Source organism: Anopheles stephensi, chromosome 2, assembly GCF_013141755.1.
Source record: "Anopheles stephensi strain Indian chromosome 2, UCI_ANSTEP_V1.0, whole genome shotgun sequence".
In the NCBI taxonomy this organism is placed as follows: domain Eukaryota; kingdom Metazoa; phylum Arthropoda; class Insecta; order Diptera; family Culicidae; genus Anopheles; species Anopheles stephensi.
Window position 1 is genome coordinate 82879642 of NC_050202.1, and position 22535 is coordinate 82902176.

At 45.4% G+C, this 22535-nt stretch overlaps 1 protein-coding gene across 2 annotated transcripts in view; it reads right to left on the reverse strand.

Moving 5' to 3' along the window:
- LOC118505711 (zinc finger protein squeeze-like) overlaps nt 1-22535 on the reverse strand; it is a 32228-nt gene that overhangs the window by 1546 nt on the left and 8147 nt on the right. For both annotated transcript variants that reach the window (XM_036041884.1, XM_036041883.1), the window contains exons 3-4: nt 18521-18544; nt 111-1155 (exon numbers count right to left, since the gene is read on the reverse strand). In XM_036041884.1, coding sequence (XP_035897777.1) covers nt 111-1155; nt 18521-18544 — 1069 coding nt within the window. The remainder of the gene's footprint in view (nt 1-110; nt 1156-18520; nt 18545-22535) is intronic.

Consider the following 22535-nt stretch of genomic DNA (forward strand, 5'->3'; position numbering starts at 1 on the left):
CTGGAAAGATGGAACAGATAAGAAGCTACCATCAGGCGCTATCGCACCGCACTGTTGTTCCGTTGGAATTGGAAAACCGGGCAGCACACCACACTCCTTCCGCCACTTACCGTTCGCGGCGCCACCATTGTTCGCGTTGCCACCGGCTCCGCCACCACTGTTACCGCCGCTCGCCCCGCCACTACTGCTGAAATCGTACTGCTGCTGCTGTTGCTGTTGCTGCTGCTGTTGCTGCTGCTGCTGCATGGCCTCCGCTAGACTAGCGGCCGAATCCGGACTAACCTTGGGCCAGTAAGGATGCTCCAGCCCGACGGCTGCTGCTGCCGCGGCCGCATTCCCTACCACCATACCGCCCATCCGGTTCAGTCCCAACCCAGCCAGGCCGGCCAATCCAACGGCGGCTGCATCGGCGACCGCTGCCACCGCGGCCGCATTCGCTACCACGGCCGCTCCGCCAGCGCCCCCACCGTTTGGACTTCCGGCACCGCTATTATTCGCGTTGCTGTTCGCATTACTGCTGTTATTATTATTATTATTATTATTATTTCCCGCAGCTCCGGAACCGGCCGAAGAGTTGGCACCGCTCGCCGCCCCGCTACCGCCACCACCACCGCCTCCACCACCGCCGCCACCGGCCGCCCGGTTGCGACGCTTTTCCTCCTTTTCCGCGTGCTTCTGCATGTGCTTCGCCAGATACGTTTCCTGCGTGTACGATTTGCCGCACAGCTGGCAGATGTGCGTCTTCAGATGCTTCGAGTCCTTGTGCTTCGGGATGTGCTCCAGCAGGGAGGCCTCGTCCGTGAAGCACTTGTAGCACGAGTTACACTTGAACGGTTTGTCCGTCTGATGGCACCGCGAATGGGACTGCAGGTTGGAGAGCTGCGAGAACGCTTTCGGGCAGCCCGGATGTCGGCATTTGTACGGTTTGTCGCCGGTGTGCGTCCGGATGTGCTGCTGCAGATGGGACAGCTGGGTGAACTTGCGCTGACAGATCTCGCACCGGTACGGTTTGATGCCCAGGTGTATCCGCGTGTGCTGGGACAGGTAGCTCGAGTTGGCGAACGACTTGGTGCATTGCGTGCATTTGTACGGTTTGGTTTCGCGCATCTGAAGCGATCCGCCGTGCAGCTCCAGGTTAGCCTTGGCGGAGAAGATCTGTCAAGAGAGGGGAAAAGGAACGAAAGGAAGAACGAACATTAGTAAATGAAGCAAGAGAGGGAGAGAGAGAGAGAGGGAGAGAGAGATGTGGTTTTGAGTGTTTTCTTAGCTCTATGGCATCGTTAAAGGCATTTATTTAAGTGCCCAAGGACAGACGAGGAGTAGTTGAGTGGACACTTCGGCTCCACCATAATAGATCGCCCAATTGGCCTTCCTTTAATGACGGAAGGTTGAGTACTACTGCTACTACTACGTCAATGGTGTGTCTGTGCTGAGAGTGTACAAAACGATCGCGAAACGATCTTCACTTTTTAACGCACTCGCAGGTACTCGAGTATCACTTGTAAACGCACGCGGGAAGGTTTGATTAGAGTTTATAGTATCTCGTCGATGTGTTTTCATCATTCTTGAGTGAATTAAAAAGCTTATGATGAGTTCTGGCGATTCGATAATTGGCAATCGAAAGGGGATGTGAAGATAATTGTTAATCTGGTTGGTTAATTGGCTGCGGAACGCGTCGCTGGCATAGCGGTTGGTTAATGGTAAAGTCAAACTTCGATTCGATGTCGAATGTGGTAAGTGTTCGCTGAACTCGATCATCCGGTATCACTTTAGATAAGTCGAATTAAGATTAAGTGCGTACCAAAACCAGTAGAACGGATGAAAGATCCTATTTTATAGCATCGTTTGCTATAATTTACCATGAAACATAGTAAACAAACATCGATCGCCGTCTTCATTTCTACTTAAAAAATTGGTTTATCACTTTTGTGAAAGTTATATGAACCTCTAATTTAATAGTAGCAACGATCGTCTCTAATCATATCAATAGGAGACCATAATTTTATAGCAAATGTATGCAAAATAAAGTCTGTTTGTAACCAGCGCAAATGTTTCGCGGCAACGCTTTTATAGGCCCCTCCAAGCTCACCATCTGTGTCCTCCCCGTCACTTGATCGGATCGCCCCAGCCGCAACCTTAACCTTGCCCCCTCTTCCGCAGGTGGTGTTGTTATTGGGTTGCTGCTGGTTTCCTTCATTCCATCGCTAAATCGATTATTAACAACTCCACTTCACGTACACGCGCGCGTCCACCATTCGGGACGGCCCCGAAGAACCAGCGAATGAAGACAATGTCAAGGTCGAATGTGGTTTGTCCGTGGTTCTGAAACTTTTTGACAGAGCGCAGCAGCACTACGCGACGTTCGCGAATGGTTATTAGTGGTGCGGAGAATGCTTGATGTTTTGATTCTAAGTCTCTGTCGCTGTTTTCGGGTGACACGCAACACAGGCTCTGAGACGGACAATTTCTTATTGTGCCAACCAGAGCGAACCTACAGAAGGTTGTGGTGAGGAGAGGCTGGCCTGTTTCTGCTTTCCGAAAGTGACTAGTCATCATCATCTTCGTTTGCTGGAGCGAGTTTAGGTGCAAAGCGAGTGCTCTTAACGAAGCCTTCCGTAACTCCCATAGCTAACCGTATGCCATTTGCGCCAAGGTCGTCAGTTCTTCCTTGTAGGGGAGTGGGAAGCGTGGAGAGTGCCTTAGACGCCCCTAACGAAGGTTTGCGTGAGATAACGATCGAGAGTGGAAGTAACTGGTCGCCAATGTTGACAAATCAGCTGTTTTAGTGCAGTGATTTAAGAGCCGAACCTGGAGAGGTCATGGATAAGATGCAGATAAGCAGGATGTTTTATTTCATCCAAACACTTCTTGGAGCGCTTCAACCACTTTGGAAGGTGATTCGTGGAAGACCCCGGCCAGGGTGCAATTACAACGTAAACAACTATTTTATGCCAAGTCGCGCGCGCACCACCTCCTCCAGACTTGAGGTCTTTAATAATGGTCGAGGATTTAAAACAACGTGCTTTGTGAGTGTGTATGTGGCTATGGCTATGGTTTGCTCTCTTCCGTCAAGTACCCGATCGCGTCGTCGTTCGTTTGCTAACACTCTCCTCCCTCAAACTTCAATTTGTCGTGAAGAGGCCAAGAAGAGCGAGACGCTCAAACACACACAGGTGGCAGTGGCAAATGCAAATTGTGCGTCACACCGTACCAAATATCCATTTAGCTCTTGAGAGGCTGAGGGTTCCAGAGAGGTGTCTTGTTGCCACAACGGGAAGTAGGAAGAAGACGGGGAGAACCTTTCTGAAGTTTTGCCTGCTTCTAAACTTGCTAAATGCTGCCGCATTTGAGTGATCGTGGCAGCCTTGTCCTACCCATCGTTCTTGCTCTTCCGGACGCTTGCTAAAAGACGTCTGGTTAAATTTGTTAAATCAAACATAAACAAAGCGGAATATTATTACGAGCCACAACGAAAAAAAGCCCCCTCTCTCCCCAGTTCTTCTAGGTCCAGCCGAGCAGCATAACCACCTTGTGGGGAGTCAAAAATAAACATAATTCTTTGCTGGTTGCTCTTGTTTGTTCTCGACTTCCAACAATAACCCTGTGGTGCTGGGGAGAGAATCGGACCATCCTCCAAAAAGAGGGGTTGATGAGTTCAAATTAATTCCACAAATTGCGTATGAAGCTGCTTCGGCTTTCGCGCACACACACAATTTATTTTAAAATTTCTGTGTCCCCTTAGCAAAAGGCATGGGGAAGCGAGCAAAGGGTAATGAAAGAATAATATTTCTCAGACTTAAAAACACATAAGAGTCTGACATAAGACGGGCAGAAGGAGGAGGGGTAGGAGGTCTTGGGTGACTTGAGATTGGGACAGTAATGGCGCGTAAATGAGACACTGGTTACCTGTTGCGGCAGAATTGGGCGCATGATTCATAGGAATATGTTTCACATCAGTTGACTCATGCTCAGTTCCTTTTTGTTGAGTTTCATCTTGTCGGGTGCATGGACTTATATTATTATAATTTTTAAATATTTTAAAACTTTTCTTTTATTTCAAATATGCTTTGTAAAGGTTGTACTGATCTTTAGACTGTTGCTAGAGACTATATATCCTTTGTCCCCATTCCCCACGTCCGTCATTCCTGGTGGCTTGATAGCATGGTGGTAATGAAGCGAGCCTTTAACTCGATTGATACCTGTATCAAATCCCATCCAGAGCCATATCGAATCCAAATTTTTAATCAATAAATGGATAAAATAAGACTTCTAGAGATTTTATAGTATCTAAAAAGGTCGAGAAGAATCCTCTCATCTCTCTCTAGGGCTTTGAATAATAAAACGGTTTCTTCCTTTTTTGATCCACTGTCCTGGGGAAATTGAATTCCTCTCCTACAAGACAGTGGATGTTTTCCTTTTTCCACGATAATCCCTCTCCCTCTCTCTCACTCTCAATCTCGATCGAAAGCTCAGTAAAAGATCGCTTTGACAGTTTCCGAATTGCAAGCTAGCAAGCAAGCACAAACATCCATCCAAGCAACCATTTTCCTCAAGGAAATGAAATGGGAATGATGGGTGCTGATGATAGTGGTGGGGGGTTGGGATTGAACATTTTTCCAACTCCATCTCTTCTTCAAGAACGCGCGTGTGTGTGTGAAGAGGATACGTATCTACTCTCGTACTAAAAGAAACCGTAAATCCATCGCCTTCTTCGATCTCGTCCGTTCGTAAGGAAAGCGCAGACGATATATATATTTCGTATCGTTTATTATTTTTACTTCTTATTCCGCCAGTCCTTGCTGCTGCTGCGCTATCCACAAACCCACCCACCAACCACCCACCACCCACCCACCCAAAGGTTTATTGGTGGGGTGCCATGGAAGAGATTGTTCGTCAATTCTATCAATTTCTCTAGCCACCACTGTCGTGGAGCACTCCTCACTCTGTGTGTGCTCCATCGTCATCATCATCATCATCATCCCCGGTCTATGATAACAGGTCGAAGCAACAAAACCAAATCAAAATAACCAACGGCAACACCACCAAGAGCCGACTCTGCCTCTGGATTGTACTGGCCCGAGTGTGACACATCCACGCGGCCAACAGCGTCGAGTGGCAGGCTTGGCTGGATTTGGTGGGATGTTTGTATGTTCGGTCTCTGCCCGCGTCCAGACTCCGTCGTGTTTTCCCCGTTGGAAGTCTGTGGAAGACTGTTGGGTGATGATGTTTTTGTTATTCTTTCATTTTCTTTTGCTGCTTCCAACTGCGTCTCCCTTCACCACCCTTCTTCTCCCATCTCCCAAACGATTGCGCTTGCTGAATGTTGTTTTTGGCGGAAGGTTTTGTTGTTTCTGCTGTTGTTTTGATGGTGTGTGTGTATTTTTTCCATTTTTTTCTTCTTTTTGCTCATCCTCTTCCCAGCGACTTTTGGTGGATCCACAGACCGACCGACCCATTCTGACTGGGTGTTATGCTGCACAGGTTACTGCGATTGTGTGCTGACGACGGACCCGGGCAGGAGAGCAGGACAGGAGGCGGTATGTTGTTATGCTTTTTTATTTTATTTTAATCTCGTTCGGTTTTTTTGTGGTTCATTCGCCCTGTCGATTTTCAAAAATCCTTCTTCACATTCCATGCTATTTCCCCTTTGGTGGCTCTTTGAGTATGTTTTTTTTTATACCATCTTTTTCTTTTTGCGCACATACTCTAGTGGGTTGGTAGGTGTGTGGCAAAAGTGGATTTTTGGGTTTTTTTAGGTACATAAACCGTTCCCCCAACCGTTTGTGTTGTGTTTTTTTTCTTTTCTCTTCTTATCGCTCACCTTTGCGAGCTGTTCTTATTCCCGGGTTAGTAGGAAACCGGGTGGAGAATGCGTAAATTATGCTAAAAATGAGTTGCATACTGAAATGGCAGAAATGCACCGACCGAATGCACCAAAAAGGAGGGAGAGCGGGGAGAACCGTCATTCGAATTTTATGCAGTTGCATACAGTGGTGGGTGAAGAATTGGGTGGGTGGGTTTGTGTGAAGTATGCGAGCATATACACCTCCTCCCTCTCAACGACGAGTTCCTGTTTTCATCGCCCTGATTTTTTTTCTGTTGCACAGGATTAACACATTGAGGGAAAATGCATTTTTCTATAGACTCCCGGCTAGAGCGGCCCACATACACACATAAACTGTACAAGAGGAAAGCGTTACACAGCAAAAGCTTGCCCCTGTTTTTTTTTGCATTGGCACAATAATGGAATGAAATTATTCATATGTGTGTGTGTTTGTGTGAAAAACCCAAGATTTTAAAGAGGGATTAAAGAGTCCTTTTGTTGCTGCAAGCGCACTTGGCGGGGCGGTTTTTCTTTTCTCACACCGTTGTTTCATTACCTTTAGGAAACTCACCTTCACATCAAGATCATCCGACTCTTCACTCTTTTCCCGCTTGACGTTTAGAGCGGTTTGTTGAATTTTTCCCTCCTCGGTGGCCAGCAAAAGCTGCCCAAATACTGGCGCCATGTTGACACTAATCACGCACGCACGCACGCGAGAACGAAAAATCTATTCCTTATCAAATAAGGAATTCACTTGGATATATTTTTTTTACTGATTTCTCTCTTTCTCTCTGTTTAAACTATTATATTATTGCACTTTTCTTTTGCTTGTAATTTGCCAACTTTTCAAACACGCTTAACGATCATCACCAGTGCCGCGCGCGCTCGCTGCTCAACCTTTTCCCGTACAACTTCGACACTCGCGGTTTGTTATTGTTTCTCGCTGTTGTTTTTGTTGTGCGTCTTTTTTTTTCTCTTCCTTGCCTTTTGCTTGCTCACGCCCGTCAACTTATTAAGCGGGAATTACTTCTCGCACACAGCAACACCGCACGCGTAATCAGCACCGTAAGCAATCGCATCATCAAGCCGCAACAATTGCCCGTGCAATACCACGCCGCCGACGCTACAGAACGCACCAAAATCATGGTTAGACATTATTTTAGCGTTAAAGATTTGGCACTACAAGGAACGGCAGCCTCTTCTTGCTGGCTGTCAAAAAATGCACACCCGAACAAAGCGAACCGTAGCAGGCTAGTGTGGTGTGCGTGTGTGTGCGGTGTGATTCGCCTGTCCTTGGCGAGGAGCAGAGCGCACAGCACGCACGAGAAGATCGCGCGTTCTTTGCTCTCTTCTTTCGTATCGGTCGCGCGTAGAGAAAAACTCTCACGTGCGAAAAACCGGCGCACACACACACACACGTGCTCGCAGCTTCACTTTTTGTGGGTGTCACACGCGATCTCTCGCTCGCTCTCTCTCTGTCTATCGCTCTCTCACGCGGGTTTTTGGCTTCCCGGAGATTTTTTGTGCTCGGTACCTCTCTTGTAACAACACACAGCGCGCGCACACGAATCGAATTGAAAGGGACATACATTTTTTTTCGCAGACCTTTTTTTTTTGGGGGGACTACAGGTTACCCACACTCTGTGCAGAAGGTGGGTGGGTGGGTGGGGATGGGAGATGTCGAGTTCGGCAACTCATGCGTTTTGCCGCTCACACAGCTCGGTACGCCATTTGGTTTTTTGCTCCAACGTACCCCCACTCACACACACACGTAGCTTGCTTTGATTCTCAATTTTTTCGAAGTGCGGATTTTTTCGCAATATTTAAATTTTATAACAAGTAAAACGGCAGTTTATTTTTGGTATCATTTTAGAATAAAATAAAATAATACAAAAAAAACATCAAAGATGCTAATTTGTAGTTTAAATTTCGAGGGAACGATACTGAAACGTAGTTCATACACCTTTTGGTCACAAATTAAACACCGATTAAAAGTATCTCCCGCGCGCTGCATTCTTCTTGGCTCGTTCGGTAGGTACACGGACACGGCACATCACATTACACGTCAAGTAATAGCAATAATAATAACCCACACACACACATATACACAACGGTTGGATGAAGTGCCAAGCATTCTTTTTGGCACTTTACGCTGGTGGTACGCAAAAACGGCACACATTATTTAAGTAAACAGACGACGACGACGAATTTCTGCTAACCAAATTCATCAAACGCACACACACAGAAATCCACACGTCTGCAGCAGCCACACACGCATCCAACGGTGCGAGAGCTGGTCGCGGAACAAAAAATGTTCTCACACATTCACACCAACGCTGCCTGCTCTTATAGAAGGGGCGCGCACCACGCACACAACCATACAACCGTACGCACACGTTCCGAACAGCACAGAGGGGGTGGGTGGGTGATTGACTATGGGCCGGGGAAGAAACGGCGGACGGCGAATGAAAAAAGTGCCGAGATGGTCGAAAACCAAAAAACCCCCCTTGGATCGCTATATTTTTCACGCAAATGGATTACCGCTTAAAACTAAACAAAACTTGAAGGCACGCACACACGTATACGCACACACAGCCCAGTGGGAAAAAACCAATCCCGTAGCAAAAAAAAAAGGAAAACAATTTTTTCATCTTCCACAAGTGCGGCGATTTTTTTCATCTGCGCGGGAGACACAGTGTGGAGGATGTGGTGTGCTTCTATGTGTGTGTGTGTGTTTGTGTGCGATCCGTTTTACATTTTATTTGGGGCTATTTTTTGCTCCCGACAGCGACACATACACACACGCGCACGCGACAATTCAATACTTTTTTGGGATGAAAAATGCATCTTTTTCGATAGGGAAAAATCCTTTTTTTCGCACACTTTTCATTTTCCCTTTCAATTTCTGACACACGCACACACACACACGAACAGGTTAATTGGGGGATTCCTTTACAGAAAAAACCCCCCGGATTCCTCCCCTTCCCATCACACTACCGCGGACCATTTCACCGCGCGCGCACTACACGGTGTAGCAGGCACCACCAATCGAAAAAAGCGAAATAAACAAACCCGAACCATCACCATCATCCACGGTTAAAGTGAACAGCGTACAAAAAGTGTGTCCCGGTGCACTTTGATTACATTTGCTTTCGTATCATGTTTTTTTGCGTAACGTAGAATACTTTTAACACACGAAAAAAACACTTGACGCGCGAGCACAGCAGACGAGACGAAAACACATCCGCACGCTTTGAGAGGTAAGAAAAAAAGAAAAATCGTTTGGTGTGTGCGGTCACTTTTTTGAGCAAAACGCACACCACCACAAACACACACGCTGGGTACGGTGTGTGTGGGTAGCAAAAAGTTAGAACAGAAGAACATCGCACACAATTTGCCGCGCACTGCTCGAAAACAGCTCGAAATATGTGACGGGTGCGATTTTGGCCAGTTTCGAGTGTGAGCCCAGCTCACTGTGGCTGTTGTACTGTGTGTACGCGCGCTGCTCGAGTCGTGCATCTCACACAGGCGAACGTGCGAGTGGGTCGTGAGATGAGAGCCGGCGATGAGATGAGAAACTGGTGAGACTGGAGCAACAACACGTTTTCATTTTTTTGTGTGTGGTGATTGTTTTGTTGATGATTTGAAGTTTTTTTCTCTTTTCGAGTGTTTGCTCAAAATTTTCAATAAAAAAAAATTATTAAGAGCTAAATCGAAATTTGATTTTAATTCTCTTTATCTAGTAAACAAATTTAAAGCAGTTTTTTTTAGAAAATTTTCCCGCTTGTTATGCATTTTCTCCACGTAGCACCTACACACGCAGCCTGCCCTTTCTACTCGTCATTTTCAAAAGCGCGCGCACGCCTCTTCAGTTTTGGGGGTCTAACACGATGGGCTTTTTGAGCAGACTCTTTAATCGACCATCTCTTTTTTTTGTTCCTGGTTTTTTATCAAAGATTTGTTGCTATCGGTTCAAAGTTCCCCAACAAGAGCAAACAAGAACCCGAACCAGAAAAGATTTTTGCGTGAAGCACATTATGTACAACCTCATTGCCACCTCTCATTGCCAGATGGCACAGGCGATAGAAAAACACAAATCAACGCGCCCGGTAGGGTGCGGCGGAAAAACCTTCTGGGCAATACAAGGGATTTTCCAGTTTTACTTCCTTTTTTAAGGGAAAAGGGGACAAACGGGCAGGCTGGCACACACAAACACACACGCACATCGGTTCGGCCAACACACTGGACAAGGCCAAAAGGGAGTGTGTGTTGATTGGAGACGAAGGACGGACGGGCGAAAAGGGACGGGAACGAGTAAAAAGGACGCTCCGTGGTACTGCTGCTGCTTCTGCTGCTGCTGCTGCTGCAGGACAACGGAATGTTTGCAAAATAGTCCGAGAGAAACGGGTCCAAAAAACACATAAAACCGGCCGTTAAGGTTAGGAGTCTCCGAAAAAAAGGGAAGCAAGCAAGGGCCTGGTACCTTTTTCGTGAGCTGGTGTGTGTGCTGCGAAGGTTTCAATAAAACTAGGGACGGTTTTTTCCCTTTTCGGTTTTATTTTTTTATTTCTGTAACTGCACCACTCTCGGACCAATGTGCCGATGTGGTCCAAGCGTGCTTGTTGAGCCTGTTTTGCGAATGGTTGTGAATTTCCCCTAAAAAAAATGTTCATCTTGGCCAGAGAATAATAAGCATTACCGTATCGCATATCCGAGAATGAATTATTTAGTGCGATTAGTAGGAAAATAATATGTTGAAGGCTCAATAGCGGTACAGCTCTCGTCTTGATAAAAATCCAAATACTCCTCCGATGGTGTTAACCTTGTCTGTGGCTAATCACTAAACACAAAGCGAGATAGAACGGCACGAAAAAACGTCGGAGAGATTCCAAAATTTACATACTGCAGTTTTGTTGCAGAACCGCACCGACGACCGAGGCCGAGGCGCACGATTTCCCGCAGGGCAATGAACGATAATGGCACCCAAAACCAAAAGAAAAAAAAACCCGAACCACCAAGCCAGCAGAATACAGCGCGCGAAAAGTGAGCAAAAATTCTTCTTCCCCAAAAGCAAGCGAAAAAAAAAAACAAAAATCGAAATCAAACATCCACGTTGAAGGTTTTCCTTCTTTTTTTTTTTTTGGTTGGGTTTTTGGCCCTCCGCAAGGTTCAGGTTGTTCTCCCTTTTCGTTCCCTTCACAACATCATCGTACGTACCGGGGCGCGAAACGACTTCACCTCGAATCATTCCCGCGCCCTTCTATCTCACTCGCTCCCTCTCTCTCTTCCTCCGTTACCCCCGTTGTTCCATTCCACCCTGAAAAATGCATAAAACCGCGAAAATCTGCACACACGCACACGCTCTTCTCGCCCGCTACGGTTGTACGTACAGTCGGTCAAACTAATGTCCGTACATGGAAAAGGTATTGTGATCGTTTTTTTTATGTAGCACTTGGACTGCAAAAGCACATTTACTTTGAGTTGCATTGCATAAATAAGTATTTGTTTTATAAATTTTTGTATAAATTTTTTAAAATGCATATTTCTGAGTATGGTGCGGTCCGGTGGCCGAGACGACAGCGGCGGCGGTCTTCACACGGGGCAGGGCCAGGGTTCAAATCCCATCCAGACCATCTCCCCGTACGCAGGACTGACTACTTTACTACGGGTAAATTTAAGTCACAGAAAGCCAGAAATGGCAGGCCGAGACCTGTCGAGGTTGTAGTGCCAAGAAGAAGAAGAAAGTCCATCATTACTTTTCGCAACGAATAGAAATTCGTTATCATCAGACTTCTTGAACTTTAAAATTTGGCTTGTTTACAATCATTGTCCTAGGCCGTGGTTACATTTCACTGACTGTCAATGTTCTTATGAGGTCCCATTTGAGGTGAAAAATATGCATATTCGCTTGATCGTGATCTCAAGCGGTTGTCCCATTTAATTTAAACATAAAATGAAACCCTTTAAGTGTTCTTCTTAAAAAAAGGCAAAATATCAACAATCCAACCTTAATTATGTCCCTAAACTTCACCGTAAAAATGACAAAAGGCATCACCAAACTGACGTTTAATACTCATCAATAAACAGTGATAATTGATACGCCACGCTCAACGTGGTGTACAGTTGGCAGTTTGACCAGCTGTACCGCATAGCAAAAAGAAGTAAAAGAAACCAGCGAGCCCAAACCAGCAACAGCAAGAAAAGCAATTCGACAAGAGAGAATCTCCACTTTCGTTTTGATATGCTTCTTCTTCCTCCTCCCCCTGTTCTTCTTCTTCTTCTTTTTCCGCGCTTCCCGCATTACTTGCGTGTCGCGCGAATGTCTCGTTTCGGAGCTTTTCCTTCCACCGGGGTTTGCCTCCCCCACGCTCCACGTACCTTACACGTTGCGTTGTATACGGGTAGGTAAAGTACAAGACGAACACACAAAAAAAAAACTGCTCCACCAACACCACCACCCTCATTCTGCACCACCGCCAACGCAACGCATCATTCATGCGCGGCGCTCCACCAAAGAAAAAAGAAAAAAGGAGAGACGAACAGACGCAGCAACGGCAAGAAAAAAGATGAGAAAAGTGACGATTTTTTCTGGTTTTTTGAACCCGTTTCTTTCCCGTCAACTACATACACACACACACACTGCCGAAAAAACCGCTGCTGCCTTTTTTAAGCGTTCGTGTGGTAGTAGGCCGTTTTTTGTGCCTCTCTTTCTCTCTCTGTCCGACGGGTGTATGCGTGTGCGCGCGCGCACATACACTGTCACTTGTGGCTCTTAAAAAAGCGCAAAAAAAATCATCGTTTTCCCTCGCTCGGTGTGTGAGTAAACGGGTGGATGGTGAGGGGTGCTCGTTTTAGCCAAAAAATTCGCCAAACTTCCTCCTTTATCGATGCATTTTTTATTCCCACACACACAAACGCGCGCGCGTATGTATCTGCATCAGCACCATATAACACCCAAAAATTGCATTTCCGAATTGCATGACGGGGGATCATTTTCCCCTATCGGCTGATTTTCCATTCTGTTTTTTTCTTGTTCACTTCTAAACCAATATCATCCCCATCATCATCGTTATAGCACAACACGACAAAACTACCCCGAAAAAAAAAATTAGCGAACCCGCACTTTATGCATCATGACCCTTCTCCCCGCGATCGTTCCGTACTCCTACTCAGCCTTTGCTAAAACGGGAGAAAATCTCATCAAACGCACACACACGCACGCACAAGGGCAAGAGGGCGCAATGCAACAACGCACCGGGTGGCTAGATTACCGAAAAAGAGACCGAGAAAAAAAAAACAAAAACGCATTCATCCATCCGAATGCGCCTGCTTTGATAGTTTTGGCTTTTTTTTTTGTTGTTGAGCCAATCTCTGAATCTATCCCCTTCCTGCTTTAACCCATGATGCTTCCAACACACACCGCGCTGTGTGAACCAGCAACGCACACACACACACATACGCGTCATCCGCGAAACCCGCCGAAAATTGCAATTTTTCTTGCCCGCCTCACTATTCGGGTGGGAGAGCGAAGCAAAAAAAAAAAGGAAAAAACTCATTCTTTGTCACCATCCGATTTGGTGGTGCCGCTACAATGTTGCTATGGTGAGGAGAAGAAAGGCAGGGAGGGACAGGAGTGGAGTGGGTCGGTACCAGGTGATGCCTTCCCCACTCTGATGCGCGTATCCATAGCGCGTAGGTTCTTCCGTGCATCGTTGAGCAGCGAGCGAGAAGATGAATAAAAAAAGCTGGAAAGAATCGAAAGAAGCAAACTGACCGACAAAGAGCGCGGGTCTGACGTAATGTGATGCGCGATTTTTGGGAATGATTTTGGGCGGTAAAACAGTAAGGGAGGCGGCAGGTGGCCGCAAAAAAAACTGACTGAACAGAACACAGGCCGCGCCATACACCAGACACACGCGGCACATGTGCGAGAAGCTGTCGGAAAATGCATGCTGACTGAGAGATCGTGACGAGATCTGGTGATTTCACACGCGCCTACTACAATCGTCTGCAGCACTGCAGTTAGGATGCGAATTTTTGTAGATAGTGTGTAGATTGGTGAAGTTTTTGGAGAGTTATATTTAAGGAATATAAAGATAAATACTCTGCAAATCCTTGAGTCCAACAGTGGAGTCCATGATGGCTTGATGCATCTAAATATGGAATTTCCACAAAAGCCTTAGCTCAATTTTATTCGAAGATCACGGGTGATTAGGTTCCAGTCTCGATTACGCCGCGTATTTTCCATCAGCTACTGCAGGACTCACTATTCAATTACGGATAATTTAAGTCGCCAAAGGCAGCTTGAGTATGTCACAACATATCATCAGTTCCTCATCAGAATCATCATCAGATCATCAGAATTCCTTTAAGCTGAGATGACCAAGGTTGTTTGGTTCGTTTTACAAAGACTGAGTTATTTAACTTCATTCGGAAAAGAATCAAAAAATTCTAGAATTATGCCCTGATCTAGAGCTCGGCGTTAGATCAAATGTTCCACGGATTATAAGTAATTTCAGTTCTCTACGTCAAGTAGACTTAGAACCGAATATCTCAATATACCTCTCCGGAGGCGATAGCTTAAGTCAGTAAATGGGTATATGGAAAGGTCCATACACAGACTTTGACTTTTCACTTGCCGGTAATTGAAGTCGTAGAAGTCGTGCTATGGCATGTCACAACATTTCATCACAACAGCCCTCATTTGTCTAATCTTTCCATCCCATCTACGAGAGATCTCTACAGCCATATGATTTGTGTAGTGCTACCACCACATCTCACTCATCTCAAATAAAATGTCCAACACTCGATCACGAGACGCGCCAATTCTGTCACATCCTCGCACGTAAAATGACTGTTTTTGTGTGCTTGAGGAACCGGACCACCAACCACACCACCCTATACACAACACAACACTTTCCATTAACGAAACGGAAGGAGTTGTGCCAACGGAAGAAAGCAAACCATTCATATGTACGCGCGCACTCACTCCAAGGGAGCTAGTTTTTTTTCGGGGGGGCGCCATTGCTAGATACCACAAAAAACCCAAGGGGGGGGGGGGGATGGTCCCGCAGCAAAGAATGGCGACCAGTGGCACGGTGTTGCGGCAGTCCGTTAAGCAGCCGTAAAGCAATTAAACATAATCCCGCGTCGTGTCGGAAGTGGGCAAAATTTGTCTTCCAACTGTGTCGACAGCATGCGTGCGCGCTAAAACGAAAGGACACCACAATTCCTGTGGCACACATGTGTGGGGTGGCTCTTGGGTGCTTTTTTCTATTAACACGGACCGAAGATTCATTGAGAACTTCACTCGAGGGTGAAGGAGAAGAGCAAACGACGTGACGTATACATGTTGCATTTAAGCTGACTAGCGAAGAACGCAACGCAAAAGCCACACCAGAAGTGTCATCGAAGTGGTTTGTTGTCGAAGCACTGGTTCATTCACTTGTTGCGCAGCAGGTTGGCGCCTCTATGAGAACCCGGTATTGTAGCCGAAAAAACAAAAGCAGCAACAAAAAGTAGCTACTTGCAAATTGTTTGTTCAAAGTTATTTTAACCCGTCCAGCCCAGCGCTCCAACACCACAACTCCACTCTCCACTCACTCACTGCTGGAGTGCCGTGTCAGCAGTAAAACCGACAACACTCAATTACCCCTGCTGTACATATTTTTACAAGCCGTTTGGAAAATTGCATGATCGATCACACACAATGCGGTTTCGGTGCAGGGCGAGCGCACACATTACACGAGCGTTAAATCGTACCGGTGAATTAAATTTGATGTGCCGAAAAATAAGTCGCCCGTTCGTCGTGCTTTCGGAGCGCGCCGTAAATTGAATTATAACACAAAACATATCAGCACACGACAACCACACACACACACACGTTCTACACTAATGATACACGCGTTTCACCGTCCCCCCCGTGTTTGAGAAACACATGTTTTCTGTGCTGTGGAGAGTTAATGATCTTGTGGGCCCCATCGTTGGCCTTAATGAGATTTCGATCTTTTCTTCCGTGTTTGGGCTCCCCTGTGAGTCCTGGAACAGGATCAGGCAATAATGATCCCAACGGGAACTAGTTGTCGGGCAGGAGCGCGTAATTAGTGGACGAAAACAAACCCCCCAAAGTTAGACACACACACCCGATGTCCACTCTACGAAGATAACGTAAAGCTGTCGCCTATTTCATTCTCACGCATTAACGGCCAACAGCGCGCAGCGCGGGGATGGTGGTGTTACATATTTTTCTCGACTCGAAATTTATAATACTTTCGCCACTGAACGGTGTTTTTCCGGTGTCCTTTTGGTGCTTTTGCGGACACGCGTCGCTTGAGGTTATAAAAAGACATAAATCAACGGCTCCGGAATGAAGATCAGCATGGGTTCCGGCGTGGTCTCGAAGAACAGCCCGAAAAAGAGAATGCTCAAGTTGCTGCCATTTCATGATCATAAACATGTCCAGCGCGATGGGCGTCCCCGGAAGGCGAAACTGCCATTGCAATTACTCCAGAATGTGATCTTAAAGCCACCGGTTTGTTTGGTAGCCTTTTTGCATCTGCCTTCGATTAGCGCAACGGAACGGGGCTTTTTTTTGTACTTCAGGGGTCCCAAAAAAGGGAGTTCCCATAAATCATGCACCGTGTGTGTGTGTGCCCCGTCGATCGTAGCAGCAAACATGGACGCGAATTGCGAATCAGACAGATTGTATCTGCAAAACATGGTTACTGCAAGATTTCAACGCACCACCGCATTAGCTGTTGAGAGAGCAAATTGAGTGGTGAAGGTAATGAAGTTTTCTTCGCCCGAATACAGCCCGACTGGGGTGGGGATCTAATTACGATTACACGGGCGGGTGATATCGATCCACAACAAAATAGGGACACAACCATTAAATAAATAACAAACCAATTCACCGAATGATGCGTTAGTGGCCAACACGTACTTAAGTCGCGTGCCGATGAGGTGCAAAAGCAAAAAGGACAATCAACGGTCGAAGAATGGGCGCGGTGATATCGTAAAAATTAATTCTGACATCTTCTTTATGGAGTATGCGTGTTTGTGTAGATCAAGGGATAAATGTCTTCCTCACTGCGCACATTAGGTGGCTGGCGAGAAGATGGCCAAAACATGCAACTCGTGCTCTGATGAATCCTTTTTAAGAAGTAAGGTGCTTAAAAGTGCTCAAGTAATTTTATAAAGCTATTATATAAAAGCGTGGAGTCTTGGCCGGTCATTGCCGGCCGATCGATAGCGGTCCGGCTGCTAATCTGTTACCGATCCCTTCGAGTGTGCAACTAGCGCCGATACTAAATTGCCCATCCGCTCACCTCAATATGCCAGATAGGAAGGAAGTGTTCCAGAGGAACGAGACAACACTACTAGACATACAGGACATCTTAAATTATTTAGTCCATGCGAGACATTCTCCAATGCTTCATAAAGTAGTATTGGAATATAGAGGCATCGGTCTTCTGAATCCTTAATCTCTGAGACGCGTGCCCAAGAGTGTCTCACGCGACCAATAATGTTTCAAGTCTGCTTCTGTGACATTTCAACGTCATTGGGACTTGACATGAATGTCTAGCTAGCCTTTCTAGCCTTCAATTGATCAGCAGCCTTTTTAGTCAATCATCTGTACCGGTTTGTCCCAAATTTTTCCTCAAAATTGTCCACTGTGCGCACTCTCAGCGTTTTTTTGTATCCTTCCGTTCCAAAGCTTCGGTGATAGTGACATCCCAGGTGATAGTGACGGAGTTCAGCAAGTGCCACCGGGAAGCAAAACATAATGCTTAATTCGAACCGAACAACGCAACACTCGCGGCGGCCACACCGCAAAACGATGATGATGATGAAAAATTACAAACCACATTAAAAAGCGCAAACAAGTGCAGTATCACAAAAGCAATACCCTCACGCTGGAACGATAGAAAAGCAAAGATGGACCCGAATGTGTGGCCCGGCAAAAAAACCCGAAGCGAGAAATATCGTCTTTTGATAGCGTACAATTTGCGTATCACGTTATCGTGCACCGATCGTAAACCCCCCCCATCCGGGTGCCTTTCACTGTTATTTCGGAGAAAGCATAATGGGCGGTGTCCTTACGACACGGCACCACGGGGTCTTCTGGGTCCAGCTGACTGTCAATCAGCCATACCAGCCAAAGAAAGAGCCAAAAAAACGCCCCACAAGAACCCTTACGCACAAAAGCAGATTCATCCCTTCTGCTGCCAGGACAGAAAACAGGGGATCGTACTTGATCCTGTGCATACTCGCGCCACCGTTCGGTTCAGGTGCCCTATCATCATTTATTATCGGCGAATATTTTTTTTTTCTTAGCTGCTTTTCTGCCATGCGCCCCGTCCGATAACGTCACCTGTTGTGGTGGCTAATTGCGAAAAGATGTAAAACGAGTCGGTCGGCGGCCGGTCGAATATGTTAAGCAGACAACAAGCGCAGTGGGGTGGTCGGCATCATAAGTGCGGGGAACAGGGTGTGGGTTTTTCGATCAACCCGTAGGTTTTTGTGCGATCGTTTGCGTAAAGTGCAATTAGATTAACAGCGTTCCCCTAAATTGGGCTATAATTTTGATGACAAAAGGGTGTGTGTGTGTGAGTGTGTGTTAATAATAAGTGTTCACCGTTTTATAGCAATTAGATGCTGTTCTGATTTGAATATACTCGATCATGTAACACGTACCTTTTTGCGACCTTTTCCATATCTCTGCAAAAAAGATGAAGAAGAGAAAAATGCATTAGAATAAAACAGTTGGTCAAAATGGAAATCATTTAATCGATACATTACTATTCTAAAACATTCGCCACTTCAATCAATTATTCCCTGAAGCTCGGTAATCCGTCTATCCCCACCATAGCATAGCCGAACGCCATGCAACATAAAAGCACATTATCACCCACACCGCAGGGAGAGAGGTTGGTTGTTCATTCGTTTTCATATCAAACGAAAACCCCCAATCGCGGGCCGTTCGGTTCGGGGGATTGGGGGTTTTTATTTTTCCGACACAATGAAAAATGTTTGACGATTGTAATTTTTGCAGAAAAAGTGGACGAAAACAAAAAAAAACCTCGCACCGTCATTATTTTGTTGTAGCTAAACCACATACATGAACAGCAGGACAATAAAGATCAATAGCAGGGTGGTGGAAAAAAGGACGAATGCATTTTTAGGAATAAAAGCAACACAAAAAAAGTGCAATAAATGTGTTCAATCAGATAGTAATGCACGTACACAAAAAAAAGGGCGGGGGAATATTTTAATATTTTTGTTTTAGGATGTTCCGCCGTTACCACCCACGCAGACACACACGCGGACATGGCTTTTCATGCTGTGGTGTCTAGTTATTTTCATTATTTGATTTGCATTTTCCATTTTGCAGTGTTTGGAGGCGGTTTTGATGGGGAAGGAGGGTTTGGCAGGATGTGGTAATTTTTTGTATGATAGATTTTTCTTTTATTCCCTTTTATTGGTTCGGTGGGGGGAAATGGGTTTATTTTTTTTTTTTTGTAGATCATAACTTATGCCGCTTTGTTTAATCATGTGCGTTGAATAAATTGTGGAGCCTTTTTAGCTTTAATGCACAGGCAATTTAAATAGAGAAATGTAGTTAAAAATCATCGTTAATGTGTAAAAATTAAGCAAATGGTATTTAATTAGATATAATGATTAATAAAGAATTTCAAAGGGATAGAAGCAATTTAAATGAGTTGAGACAGACATAAATGAAGAGAATAAGAAATTAACGAAAAGACATTAGAAAAGCCTATTAATAATCTCTTCATCTTTTCAACCAGAGTGGAAAAGGGAAAGCGGGTTCTTTTTGGGGTGGTCCGGCGCCGATCTTCACACGGCAGGACCGGGGTTCAAATCCCATCCAGACAAAAATGGGGAAATATGTATGAAAAATATAAAAAAATCATAGAAAAAATAAAAATATAAAAACATTATCAAAATATAAATAGAACAATAAAAGAGAACAGAAAACTGTTCAACTTTAATTTATTATTTGAAGGTTGTAAGTTGGGATGTAAGTGTCAAAAAAAATATATAAACGTGAAGCAGCGATTTTAGAGGATAAAAAATAAAGAAAAAAAAAGAATTTAAAATAAACAAAATATAAGAACATTAGCAAAACTGATAAAAACGTACTAAATAATCTTGGTAGAAAAAGAAAAAGTCAAAAAACCCAAAAAGGGAGAAAAACATAAAAAATATAAAAAAAGAATTAAAGTCCAGAAAAATCAAAGAATAAAAGCAAGTTTAAGGACGGTTTTATTCGATGTCCAATTAGGGACAATGGCTCCAAGAGTTATTATACAATTTGTGACATAAAAGTTCATAAGTTTGTTGCTTGATTTTTGCCATCCATAATGTTGCATCAAAAGGTCAACATGCATCCGTACCTCCCCCCACTCTTCCTTCCCACTCCGCGGCATCCGCACTTGCGGTGAGAGATGCATTTCCCGTTGGGTGGGAGGTGTTGTTGGTCAATGGTTGATTTTTTAATTCATTCTCTCTTTTTTTGTTGAAAATCACGATTGTTTGTGTCGCGGTTTGATGCTAACACAGTAATGATGTTGTACACCCCCCCCCCCCCCACCACTCCCTCCCTCCCCGGGGAGCATGAGTTATTTTTCGCAATTTGTGTTTTTTCACCCAGGCTCCGGCTGGATGTGCTGCGGATATGATGGACCCGATGGTGATAACATAATAAAAATGTTGCTGAGTTTATTTTTTCCCATTCCAATTAGGGGGCCCGGCCGGAGCTCCCGGTTTGGTTTTCAATACTAGGAGGCCATCCGCATACGGTGATGATGATGATGATGGGTCGACGACGAATGCAAACCCCCGCCCCGAGAAACCACACGTGGCCCGTTCCCGTGCGGCCCAAAAAACATATTCCACGTCCATTTTTCACGGTTTTTCGTGTGTGTTTTTTTCCGCGTTCGTTCACCTGATGCACTTTATGGGTGACCATATTTTTTCACCACCCGCACCGACACGGACGACCTTTTGTGACCTGTTGTGGGTTGTAGTTTTTTTTCTTTTTGGCGAACCAACCGCAGATTGGCTCCGGTTGGTTTCGCATTCGTGTGGGATTTCAATTGTTCAATATCCACGTGCTCAAACCCACAGTTGCTGGTGCTGGTGAGCGGGCTTCTTCATTACTTTTGTGTGTTATGCAAAAAAAAAAGTCTATCACCAGATCTCGGGAGGGTGCGTTTTGATGATTGGTTGATGATGGTTAATGTGGTCTTTTTTTTCGTTTTGAAGGGGGGTTAAGCCAAACTCAGCTTATGTCCTTTTATGCAATTATTTAACAAATGAAAACAAATTTGCCCTGTAGCACAAAGCGATCCCAATCAGGATGTTGCAGAAACATGAGCAGCGGCTGGAATGTGCCGATTATTATGGAACAATAAATATAAAACCATTCTGGCTCATAATTGATTTAATTATAAAGCTTAGAATGTGGACCACCGATCACAGGCCACAGAGACCAAGCGTAAACTTAAAAAAATCCCCCGGCTAGATAAAATAACACACACACACACACATTCACATTCTAGTTGAGAGGGTGGGGGGGTCATTTTCCCTGGCACGGGTGGTGGTTAGCATAAACAGTGGAACACACTACATTTATTAATAACATCATTTGTACAGCAGCCCGTGAGTCCTGTGCTCCGCCCCCCGTGTGTCACAACCGACCAGCTAACCGCAGCCAAATGTCGCCCGCCCCACAACACAGCACCGTTCGGTGGAGCATGTGATTTTTCATGCGATTGTGATTGCGGGAAATTAAAATTTTATGCATTCGCCCATATGCATCCCACCTACACACACACACACACACCCACCAAAACCACACATTCCCTTATCGCAGCGGCTAGCTGGTGGTTCCGCGTGGCGGCGAAAAATTGTAAATTATAAAACATTAAAAATAAAAATCAAATATCCGGTCCACCACCACCACCACCACCACAGAGTCCTGTGTGTTTGTTGCCCCCTTTTTTGCCAGTGCCTGCGGTTCCCAGAACAAAGCTGATTAGGCTTTCTGGTTGATTGAAAATCGCCAGAAGTTTGATGAAGCAGCAGAAATAAAAAGCCCGCCGTGAAATCTCGTTTGATGACCGGGAAACGAAATCGAACCCAAAAAAAAGCCAGCGAGCGATTTTGCACTTTAATGCATTAAAACGAAGCTTGCACTTTAATGCATCGGAGACTCGCGTCAGGAAACGGGAAACGGGCTAGAAATGTTGTCATAATTTTTATGAAATTAATAAGCGACAAGTGTTCCCCCGCTGGAGGCTGATAGGACCTCAGAATAATGCTCAGAAATTGCCCCCCCCCAGGAAAAAAAAACTCATCCAAAATCATCAAACGTGAAGTGGAGCAAATCATTATCAGTCAACCGCAAAACGATGTCACCGCTTTGTGTCTAGGGTATTAGCGTTTAATGATTCGATCGCCACTACGCTCTTGTGCACCAATTGTCACCTTTTGGCCCTTTTTTGATGCTGTCTTCCCGTAATCAGTACACCATTTCCGGTAGAATGGTGGAGCTCCTGGGAGATTTCTTCTGGGGACAGTGACAGATAGAGAAACTGCACCCCACCATGCGCGGCAATTGAATTGCAGTCGACGTGCGCGTTGAACGACTGAGCTGAGGCTAAGGTTCATTGAAGGTTAGGAACAA